We start from the raw sequence: 11490 nt of genomic DNA on the forward strand, positions 1-11490 counted from the left end.
TACGCATTTTACAGCGATTGTTTTTAGGCCCTTTTACAGCCACGACACATCTACCTTTCGCAATTCATTGCTCCATTGTCAACTCATGAACACTGGCCTGGCGCTCTTTGGCCATACCTGGCCCTTGGGCCATTACACACCATACATCATCATCGGCTAGGATCTGGTTTGTAACTGCCGCCATTCGACAGGCAGTTCTTTGTTTAATTTTGGGTGAGGCGGCGGGAATGTACGCCTCTGAAATCTATGGTGTTGTGTAATTTAATGAAATCTGGTCATTCGATCTTCCCACTCCCACTCGTCGGTAGTCGCTGAGGCGGGACTAACCGAGGCTCGGTCCGTAAGCTCTCGAGCCATGCGGTGCGCCACCTCATTGCTACCGTCTGGTAGTGTGTGAGCGGGTGTCCAGATGAGATGGACACTTCTGTCGTGGTTATTACCTAATTTTAGGAGTCGTAGTGCCTCTGGGGAGATTCGACCGTTGGCGAAGTTTCCTATTGCCGTCTGGGAATCACTGATGATTATTTCTGCTTGCGTTTGTGCTATGGCTAACGCGATAGCTATTTCCTCTGCGGTTTCTAGGTGTGGCGTGTTGACTGTAGCGCTCGTTGTGCATTTTCCCTTGTAATTTATCCCCACTGCTGTGTAGGCGCGCTTGTGTGTATCTAGCTGCGTCTACAAATGTGGTGTCCTTGCTGTCACCGAATTTCTTCTGTATATCGCGTGCTTTGCTTTCCCGCCTACCCCGATGGTGGGTGGGATGCATATTCTTGGGTATTGGAGGGACGGTTATCATGCCTTTATGTGTCTGGGCATATATACTTTGACACCATGTTGGGTATGATACCCTATACCCAGGCGATCTAATATTTGCCTACCTGATTTAGTTTTGGACAGGCGTTCATATTGTGCTATTCGTTGTGCCTCGATTAGCTCATCCAGTGTATTGTGTAGACCTAGCTGCAGTAGTCTATCGTTGCTGGTGGTGATGGAGAGTCCGATTGCTTGCTTGTAGATTTTTCTGATTAAGCAGTCTAATTTGTATCTTTCTGACGAGTACCATCGTAGTTACGATGCCACGTATACTATTCCGCTTATTACAAACGCTTGGACTAGCCTAAGCAGATTGCCTTCTTTCATTCCACTATGTTTGTTGGCTATATTCGCTTCAGTAGTCGCAAGATTTGAGATGTTATATTGTCTAATTTAGTATGGTTTCTCCATTGTAACCGGTACTTTCAATGATGAGCCCCAATACTCTGATCTTGTCAACCTTGGGTATGGGCGTACCATCCGCGGTAGTTAGGTGAATTTCCGGATTGTTTCGTTCCTCGTAGTTGCGTGGTTTTCGGCCACGTCGCGATGGTATATAAATGAGGAGCTCAGATTTCTCTGCCGAACACGCCAGTCCGCTTCCTGCTAGGAATTGTTCAACGTCTTTTATTGCGCGTTGTAAAGTGTTTTCAACCTGTCCATCGTTGCCATCGCTCACCCAGAGGGTGATGTCGCCACCGTAGATGGTATGATTGAGGACATCGATTTCCTGTAGCTTTGTTGGTAATCCAATCAGAGCCAGATTAAACAGCATGGGTGATATTATACTGAACCTTGGGGCGTACCTGCGCTTCCGATCTGTAGTTCTTCGGAGTTAAGGTCTCCTATCTTAATGTGTGCTTTTCTGTTAGTAAGGAAGTCTCGTATATAATTGTACACTCGCTGGCCTAGGCCTAGCTCATTTATTCTGTTTAATATTGTTTCGTGGGTAACACTGTCAAAAGCTTTCTTTAGGTCCAATCTTAAGATAGCTTTGGTGTTCCGACTTGTGTTATCTACAATGTGATGCTTAAGGTGGAGCATTGCATCCCGTGTAGACAAATTTCTCCGGAATCCCAACATTGTAGGCGGGAATACGTCGTTGTCCTCGAGATAGTTGGTCAGTCTCGTTAGGGCAACGTGCTCCATGAGTGCCCACACAGGACGTGAGTGAAATGGGTCTCAGGTTCTCCAACTGTAGCCGCTTGTCTGGTTTATCTGTAAAATGTGTAAGAATAAATAATGTTCTTATTAAAAGGCACTGTTGTCTCTGTTATATGTTGAGAATGGGATGGCGCGGCACTTGTAACTAATATATTACCGCTGCTCTTGGACAATGCTAAAAGACGTAAACATCGCATTTGTCTGCTCATTCATGCAATGCTCTGAGAAAGTGCACAATATAGAAGTTTCGCAGCTTGGTCACTGCCGGACGACAGGAACTAATCGTCTCTTTTTACTTTGATAGTGAGCGAGTCCACTTCTGTGTGTATGTAAAAGTAACAGTACTCCAAACCTAGCACGTGCAAGCACACTTGTACCTGTGTGAAGTAAGAATGGCTGCGTCTCAAATCCATAATGTCTTGACTGCACAGATATTTCAGCAGTGGCCTCTTGATCAAGCCCTGTTGCCGTCTTGAAAACGGACGCTTGATTTCCAGTAGCACTGTGCTGCCGTCGTTATCCCTGAGAGTTAGTTTCTATTGGAAAGAATAACCCCATAAAAGTGATTACCTGAAAATTCCTTCGGGGGAACACGCAAGCCACGGCTCTCCAGGACAAACTACCAGGCCAAATTGGGCGACATTCACGTTGCGCTTCTTTTCAAACGCCTTACGGGCTGATGGCCCCTTCAACAGTCCGTACTGCACCTCGTAGCCTGTGTAGGGCACCTCGGTAACCATGGTCTTTGCACGCTCGTAGAGGTTGTTACGGCAGGTCAGAATCCTGTGATGCCTGCAGAAGAGAAAAGGCAAGGAAAAACAGTGTTCGTATCAGAGTAATGAGTCTGTTTAAGGGTCGGAAAATTGGTCCAACTGCTAGGTACTTCTCTGTACCTTTGTCGCAGTAATTCTAGGGAACATTTCGTTAGCCCAAAGACGACGGTCAAGCGCCGTCCTAGCTGACAGGTCAGGTACATCTTCAGGCGGCACGGCGACGTGGCGCTGACTCGTATAGCTCCGGCCCTGACAACCTATGGGCAAGCCAGACACAATAGCAGTTAGTTAGTTCATTTGTGGTTTAATTAGGTTCTCTAAGAGAACAAAAAAGATATCAATACTTAATTACTGTACACCGGGATACAAACCTCTCGAGGAAGTTAATTCGTTTAAGAAGTAGTTTGTTTCCACACTGTACCACAGTAAAGCTGTGGAACTCTTTCCCAATCCTGTCCCATTAAACAGCGCCAGGGCTTGCTGAGAGCTACGAGGAGGGGTTACAGCTGACTCAGCTGGCATACACCATTCTGCGCCCAGCATATCAACTAAGGGGCAGTTGAGATCACCAAAATATTTGACGACGTGGTTTATCGGAACGTCCTTTGCACGCGCTGAAAAATGGCAACATAAAAAGTCTCGGACTTGCAGTAACTTTGGCGAAAATATTTTCCCAGCGTAGTCTAACACAGCTGGTAAGTTGCTCACCTTTTTCCTTTTTTTGGGGAGAGCAACGTTAGAATACCTAATACCTTGGGTATGTCTTACGAGACGTTGGTACGCCCCACGTTCTTGGATGAGATGTTTTGGAGTCGCATTTGCCGTCCTGTATATACAGAGCAACTGCCGCGGCGTGCTTGCGCTTCTCTGCGACGCCAGCAAGGCAATCGCAGCTCCCCGCTAGGATGTGTTTGCTGTGGCCGATCTGCAAGGATATATGTCACCTATAATTCCATGCGTCCACATCGTATACAACGAAGTAACTTACGCTGAGCTTCACGCATCTCGCTGGTGCGTTGATCTTCGTTTGCGGAATACACCTAGCAGTCACCTCCGATCCCTGCAAGTCCAGCAGTTCCCTCATGTCATGGACGTGCCCCGCTTCAAATATAGGTGTTCCTTTCTCGAGGTTCTTTCCACGAAAAAAGCTCTCAAGGTCTTGTCATTCCCGAAACCCGGCTAAAATTAATATCGGCAGGCTGCTTCGCGTCATCACTACCGCTTGACAGAGGGCCAAACACGCAGCGCGACCTGCTGACGTCGTGAGCAATCCTACCACATTTGAGCAATTATTCGTCAGATGGCGCTAGGGGTGGGCGAGATTGGTGCTGGGCGCGGTCGAGTTTGGTGCAACCCGTCTGGTGCAACGCGCGTAGCACGGTGCAGTTTTAAAGAAGGCGTACTAACTTTTTTAATTTACCCTTCTATAAAAAGGCTGAAGAATAGACATACAGCTGGAACTGGGCTTCTCCCTGTTAGTGCCCAACTAAACGAAACACCTGAGCAGGTACTGTTTACTAGCAGTCGCCTGTGCGATCAAGCGAGACAAACATGCTTACAAAACGTTTTTTTTTTCCATCTCCAGTTGCTTCTATGCGTGGATGAAAATGCACCTGCGGATATCTCTAGTGACGAGTGCGCAGCTGAAGATATTCCTAGTGACGAATGCAATAACAAAACGTGTGAGGTACGTTATTCTGCATTCTTGAAGTGGTGGCATATTGTTATGATTGCGCCAGTTTGCATTTGTACTAAAAGCAGCCAGATTAAACCAGCAGTCGATTATCTTGAAGCTTATAGTTGGTTTACATCGCGCCTCCTAGTACCTAAATACAATGTGCACCAGCACAACATGAGGTGACCGTGTGCATGCCGTGAATGCTGAGAAAAAAGAATCCAAGAACATAGCACATAGCAACATCATTTTCCACTGAAACAATCAAATATGCTCATAACCCCTGGTGCACTGTTTGTGAAAACACTATACTGTTTGCTCATTTTGCTTTTTTCAGGTCGGCACAGTGACATCCTTTGACTGCAGTGAAGCTCCGAGTTATCTATGCATTTTTCTGTCTACTACCGATAGCACCATAGCTTCAACACAAATCTCCAGCAAGTTTGTGTCATCGCAGTCAACTCAGTATGAAGCTGCGTTAACACACAACACATCTTCAGGCCCAGACCACCGTTCAGTTTACTTTGCTGGAGTGCAAACAGTGCTGAGCAATGACGATCCCATTCAAAGCCTATGCTCAGTGTCGTTCACAGTGTTTTCAATGCTATTTAGTATTTTACGTAATACAAGAAGCGTTTATGAAATGAGCAAAGCCAATCAACTAACTCTGTTTCTCATGAAGTTGAAGACTGGAATTACACAGCATTGGGTGCTCTGGTTGGTGTGCACCGTAGAACAGCTACTATAGGCGCTTCCTTAGCGTTATGAATGAATTGTGCGCAAAAACTCGCACTTGGATAGAATGACATCACAGGAGCGATGTGCTGTCTACAATGCCCAATTGCTTCAAGCTGCATTATCCAAAGTGTAGAGTTGTGATCGACTGCACCGAGATTAAAGTAGAACGGCCTGTATTAGTTGAAACACAGAACCTGATGTATTCATCCTCAAAAGGGACATTCACAGCAAAATTCGTTATTGGAATTGCTGCAGATGGTGCCGTAATCTTTCTCTCAAAGGCATATGGAGGAAGGGCCACGGATGCCTTCATAACAGTCGACTCAAGTCTATTTTCCTTGCTAGAGCCAAGTGATGTTGTTCTTCTAGATGAAGGTTTTCCTGGGGTGAGTGTTGACATGGCAGAAGCAAATGATGTGATTGTAATGCCACCATTTTCAACCGGAGCAAACGTCACACCAGAAGAAATGGCTGGAACATACAATATAGCAAGTGTTCGAATCCATGTAGAGCGGATGATTCAGCGGATAAACATTTTCAACATACTTGGCATCCGACTTCCAGTTCAGCTGCATGACCACATTGACCAAATTATGCACGTTATCTGTGTTCTAGCGAACTTGCAAAGTAGTATTTTCAAATGTGGTTGACTGTTTGTTCATTTTGATTATTTGGGTCAGTGTCGCAGTCACTCGCTTTACTACATTTTCAGCACAAACAGAAAGTGATGTAGATTTTATACCTTGTATCATATGCCAGCTTTATTACAGCTTGCCCTGATTATTTACCTCTCACAAAAATCACACATATTGCTTTTATGATTCATGACTAGTGACGGCGACATTTTCTTATGCTATTATCTGTATGCTTGAACAATTGGGAAGTAGTATTATCAAACGTGTTTGAATTTTTGTTCTGTATATGTGATCATTTTGTTCAGTGGTAAGAGCGACTGCGAGCTATATTTTCTAACACAGACATAAAAACTGATGCAAATTGTATTGCATAACTTAGTCTCTATTTCAGCTTGCCTTGACTACAAACATGCGATAAAAATCACACATTTCACTTTTATGATTCATGATTAGCGATGACAATACGAAAGCCCTCAGACTTATCACAGCTGCTTTCCCCTTTAATGTACATACAGCTGACTAAAGGAATAAAGTTCAAATAATGAAACACAACCAAGATAAATTTCATTGCTGACTGTGTGCTTACTTTGGCAACATGTGATTGGAGTAAAACTCTTCCAACTTAGGAATAGATTGACTCAGGAACTGATCACAGCGGTTCACAACAATAAGAAGTTGCCCTTTGGCAGCGTACGCCAAGAATTTGCACACTTTCAGACCAAGTGTATAAAGAGCTGCCTGCACGTGCGTGTAGTATTCGTGGGATGTCTTAAGGGATATGCTCCGCCTGACGTCGTAATGTAGGTAAGACTGTTTCCCTCGAGGAACGTCTCTTGCCCGCTCCTTTTCGAGTGGGGGCATTTGATCTCAAGGAGCTGAGTTTCTGAGTGAGGACACTCAATTACTCGATCAGGACTACATCCTAGCCATAGTTGGCTGTCCTTCAGAACAAATCTCAACTCATGAACATTAACATTTTCATGATAGGTAAACCATGCCTTTCCTGCGGGTTCTAGCTTGGTGCCATATATCATGGCAGCTGTGGTGATGCGCTTTTGCCTGATGATCTTTTCAGTAAGGTCTTCGATGGGCCCTCGGTGGCGCAGGATTCTGTGAGCCAGTGTTGATGTTATCCTGCAAGCTCTGAAAAAGCACTGAAACATTAGTGCATTCACTGTAAGTTTGCGCATTTCTGTGCCAACTGCTGGCTTGTTTCGCACTATATATGTATATAGAAACTTTGGACAAAACCAGACTAAGAATACTGATATAGAGAATCAAACAAGGCTCAAACGAATTGTCACCTACCTTGTCTTGTGCCATGTTGTTGTGCGCTGTGTCTTACATGTGACCACAGATGTCACCTGAAGCTTGCAAAAGTTGTAAAAGGCATCTCCCCTCACCACGTAGTTTGGTTCTGGGCTCTGTGGAATTTTTAAACATTATTTGTACCTTCTGCCACTCGTCATGGATATATAGAGGTGTCCTGCAACATGGAAAAAACACAATCGGGTCTAATTAATCGCCGTCTAGGGAGGGACACATGCGAAACTTACTGGGATCGAGATCGCCTTGCTCCTCACGCTTTCCTTTTGCATTTAATAATTGCGCCATTGCACAGCTGGTGTCACATTTTTCGAGCATAAAAACCGATGATAGGCTTTCTGGCATATCGGCCTTCTAAAGAAAAGAAAGAAAATATTTATCAAATTAAAAACGCATGTAAACCAACGCTTTAAACATTGCGTTGGGCCCTGATTAAACAAGCGTTGTGTAGCCGCTGATATGCTGACACGACGTACCGTCTTTTCGGAGGCTGAGCCTTTTTGCTTTGGGGTACAATTTTTTTTCCTGGTGCTCCCCAGCCCTGGCTGCTGCTCGTACACGACTCCGTGTGCTCAGCATCCGCGGCGAAAGCCAACGCAGCGGCATGTTTACAATCGCTGCCGAGGCCGGCCTTACACGTGCACGGGCCGCCGCCGATGTTTCTCGTCACGTCAAGCTGCGTGAAATACACGTAAACTGAAGATTACAATAGTTGGTAAATGATTAGGATCAGCGAAGCATCGAAAAGAAAAACGGAAAAGAAAAAAGGACAGGCAAACGGGAACGTGCAAGAAGTGCGATCTAGGAACAACAACAAGAGCACGTGCAATCGGCGAAGTGAAAAAAAAAAAAGAAGTGGGGGACGTACGGTGCTTTTTTTAAGTCGGCAGTGTTAATGTGCACAGCGAAAAACAACCTATTGGGGCATAGCGATAGAGAAGTTGTTACTTACATCTAGCTACACATCGTAGCTTGTCGCGTTGAGCTCGGCGATAGGATATGGTTGTACGAGTTTATTGAGTAATACATGTAATTGCAAACCCATTAGCAACATTGCCTCAGTCTTTTACCTTGGGCACGGCCTATGCCTCGTGATGCGTTTGCACATTTCATGAGCTATGGACGTGCAAGAACCATACGCTCTTCAAAAGATGCTATAATTCACAGGAAAGGATGCAACCGGCTGACATCACTGCACAGTTTTGATCTGCTTTTGTTTAGTGTGTTATCTACTGCTTATAAAAACAAGGTGTTGGCCTGCTTTTCACATTGTTGCATGTGTTTTACGGGAAGTAAAGAGAAGCAAGGAAAGGCGAGGATGTTTATGGCGAAGTAGTTTCTTGGAATACTCCGATATGCTACGACCGGCATTAACAAAATAAATTAAATGCACTGCAGTAGGTGCAATTTGTAAATACGTTTTAATGTGAGGGTTAATACAGGTGCAGTAAGGATACAAAGTCTGCATTACATTGAATGTTTATTGGTTTCTGTGCAGGAGAAAAATGATAGATCAGGAAAATGAGACAAAGCTATTGAAATAATGCTTATCGCGCAATAATACTTAGAAAACAAATTGACGATGGTGTTTATTCAAAGTCAAAGCGTTAAATATGCTATTGTAGAAAGTTCATTACGTTATATAGTTTGCACGTTCGCTTTGCGAGCTTGATAAGTAGTCGCAGTAGTCGCGTCTCGCAGTGGAAGTAACAGAACTTTGAAATGAGATAATTCATTGGGCAAAATGCGCGTGTGAGCCGAAACCAACCGACTGCAACTAAGTGGTCGCGGGTATAGCGTGACTATTTGACCGCAGCATGTGTCCGTAGTTGCATATTCTGTTCCGTCCGTGAAAGCATATCGCGCTCAAACTGCGGCTTTTTCGTATATAGCGGGTAGCTTGTACAGTCAGAAAATTGGTACGACATCCGAAGGCCGTGTCTTCTCGTGAGGGACACCTCGTAGTAGTTACCAACTCGCAGCGCGTGCGAATAATAGAAAGGCACGCAAAAGTACGTACTAGGAGCACCCAAAGCCAGCGTAATAAAAGACGCGCTTGATTAGCAACGTAGCGTTTCAATTAATAAACGCATAGAAATCACAGAACCGAATCTGACGTACGCGTTTTTACCTGCCTCGTTCGCATGTCGGTGTTGATGGTACGTACCGCTTGCGCAATCCACCGCTCCACTCAATTATTTGCACTGTTCAAGGCTTGTTGAGTCAACATTTATAGATAAAAAAGTATCTATCAATGTTGTGTTGAGCGACCGACGCCATTTCCCAGAACAAGCCGCGAAATAGCTATCGGCGCAATTTCAACGAAAAATCGCAGCGAGCGCTATGACCGGTGCGACCAACCGGTTGGTCGCAGCCGAAAAAGAGGGGGTGGGGAGGGGGTCGGCATTGCGACTGCAATTTCCGTCGCATGCGACGGAAATCGCACTCCCAGTGCGATAAAAACCGCATCATGTGAAACAGCCTTATGACGTGTTTCTGGCTCGAAGATCCGATTTTAAATCCAGAGTGCGCCACCCTACGGGTTGTGGATTTGGACACCACGTATTGGAGCAAGAAACATCGCACTTTTATGCACTCTAGCAACATAATTTAACCGTTTTCTTTCAGGTTTTACTGTGAAAACCTAATATTTGAAATATAACAGGCCCGCAAGAAAATATGCGTGGCTCCGCTATCGCAAACACCAGAGACCAGCGAAGCTGGGGAAAGCGTAGTAGAGTAGCGGCAAACCACACACTTAGTCTAACTTTTGCGGGGCTTTCCCCATCTCCGCTGGTCTCTAGTGTTTCCGATAGCAGAGCCACGCATTTTTTTTTTCACTGCTAGAAAGAGGACCGACGCAACGAGCGCCCATTAGCGCCGTTAGTCCCAAGTCGTTGCATGTTGCGAAAGTTCCCGAGAACCCGCAACCCGGGATCTTCCAGTCTCCTCCGTTTCCTGGCGCTCAGGATTTCTTCGCGATGTTCTGCGTAGTATCGCGATGATTTCAACCGGCCACGTTCCCGAGCGTCCGGATCTTCGTTTCTTCACCTACGCGAACTCTCGGCTTCCCTCAATCTAAACTCGTGATGTTCTCTTCTGCGACGCTTGGTTTCAGCTTCCAAAGCTCTCGCTTCAGTTCGGAAACGACGAGTGTTCAGTTCTCTGGTCGTAACCTGCCGAGCCGCCACCAGAGGCATCGGCTGCAGTCAGGAACAACGGGCGCGTTCGGCGCGAACGCAGGGAAACGCGGTCGGCGTCGGAAGCAGCTCTACGCGTGCACACTACCACCTTCCTCACTCCTCCGCTGTGCTGCACGATGCTATTAGACAGTTTTGTATTGCGGAAATGGCACCACGATAAACGCAACGAAATAGCGGGGTCAGACTGCGCATGCTCAGAACGCTATTTCTGTTTTGCGCGTAGTGTGCGTCCGCTATTTTTCCAATAAAGCGCAGACGCTAAACGCTCGCTAAGTTTTTAGCGTTACAGCCATGGCGGCACCCTCGGCTGCCGCTTCGCAGAAATCGTCTCGTCCTGCTGCCTTGTAGGACTCACCGATTTACAAATAAATGGTGTTGCTGGTTCTCGCTTCGGGTATTCTTGCTTCGGCAACGGCCTACAGACGCTAAGACAGCGTGGTTTTCACTGTTGGTTCTAGGTTAAGCAAACTCCATATGCATAGCGAAAGCGTAGATATGCTTGTAAGCACTCGTCAGACTGACGAAAGAAATAATACAATTATTGTTGCCCAATTTATTTTCTTAATAATTGTTTACGAGCTTCAATTGTTTTGAACTTACTAACAGCGCGCGATACGTGTCAAACTTGTTACCGATTAAATTTCCGCGTGCGAGCGCTTGGCTTTCTCATCACTATGCGGCGTCGGCGGCGTCGCTAGAAGCCGTCGGCAAGGCGCGCACTTTGAGCGCGAAAACAGTCAGAAAACAGACGGGCGGAAAAAACTTTATTGTTGAAAGCACCTGCGAGGTTCGAAACATTTTCGTGCGGCACCCGGTCGAGATGGCAGCATCCAAGACGAATGCGAACGTGCACTTCAGCACGTCTGATGACCTCGCCTTTCTACGTGAAGTATTTCCTTGTGGAGCTGTGAGCTACAGTTCGAGATGGCCGGAGGTTACCTCCCGCCTGTGTTTTGCAACCAGAGCGGGCGGCCAAGAGAAGTTCACGGTCCGTGCAGTGCGCGACCGTTTTGACTTGCTGCGCTCGCAGGTCTCCACTGGCGATGCAGCGAATCTTAAGAAGTAAGTAATTCCTTGGAAATGTACAAAGCTTGCGCCCCTTTCTGCCTTTTCTAAGAACTTTCGTCGTTAAGCATGTAAAACGCATTTTTTTTACTGACGAG

At 45.9% G+C, this 11490-nt stretch overlaps 1 protein-coding gene across 1 annotated transcript; it reads right to left on the reverse strand.

The window, feature by feature from the left end:
- Window positions 1–1667: 1667 nt before the first annotated feature.
- LOC119453670 (uncharacterized) lies at window positions 1668–3909 on the reverse strand. The gene is made up of 4 exons (XM_037715719.2): window positions 3739–3909; window positions 2871–3675; window positions 2548–2769; window positions 1668–2031 (listed from the first exon to the last, which is right to left on the reverse strand). The coding sequence occupies exons 2-4, from the start codon at window positions 2951–2953 to the stop codon at window positions 2028–2030; spliced, it is 309 nt and encodes a 102-aa protein (XP_037571647.1). The 5' UTR covers window positions 2954–3675; window positions 3739–3909; the 3' UTR covers window positions 1668–2027.
- Window positions 3910–11490: the final 7581 nt, after the last annotated feature.

The sequence above is a fragment of the Dermacentor silvarum genome, chromosome 5, assembly GCF_013339745.2.
Source record: "Dermacentor silvarum isolate Dsil-2018 chromosome 5, BIME_Dsil_1.4, whole genome shotgun sequence".
NCBI classification, from domain to species: domain Eukaryota; kingdom Metazoa; phylum Arthropoda; class Arachnida; order Ixodida; family Ixodidae; genus Dermacentor; species Dermacentor silvarum.

Coding starts and splice junctions, on each gene's coding strand:
- LOC119453670 (XM_037715719.2), bottom strand. CDS start 2,953: ATGTACCTGACCTGTCAGCTAGGACGGCGCTTGACCGTCGTCTTTGGG. Junction 2,770..2,870: donor CTAGAATTACTGCGACAAAG/GTACAGAGAAGT, acceptor TCTCTTCTGCAG/GCATCACAGGATTCTGACCT.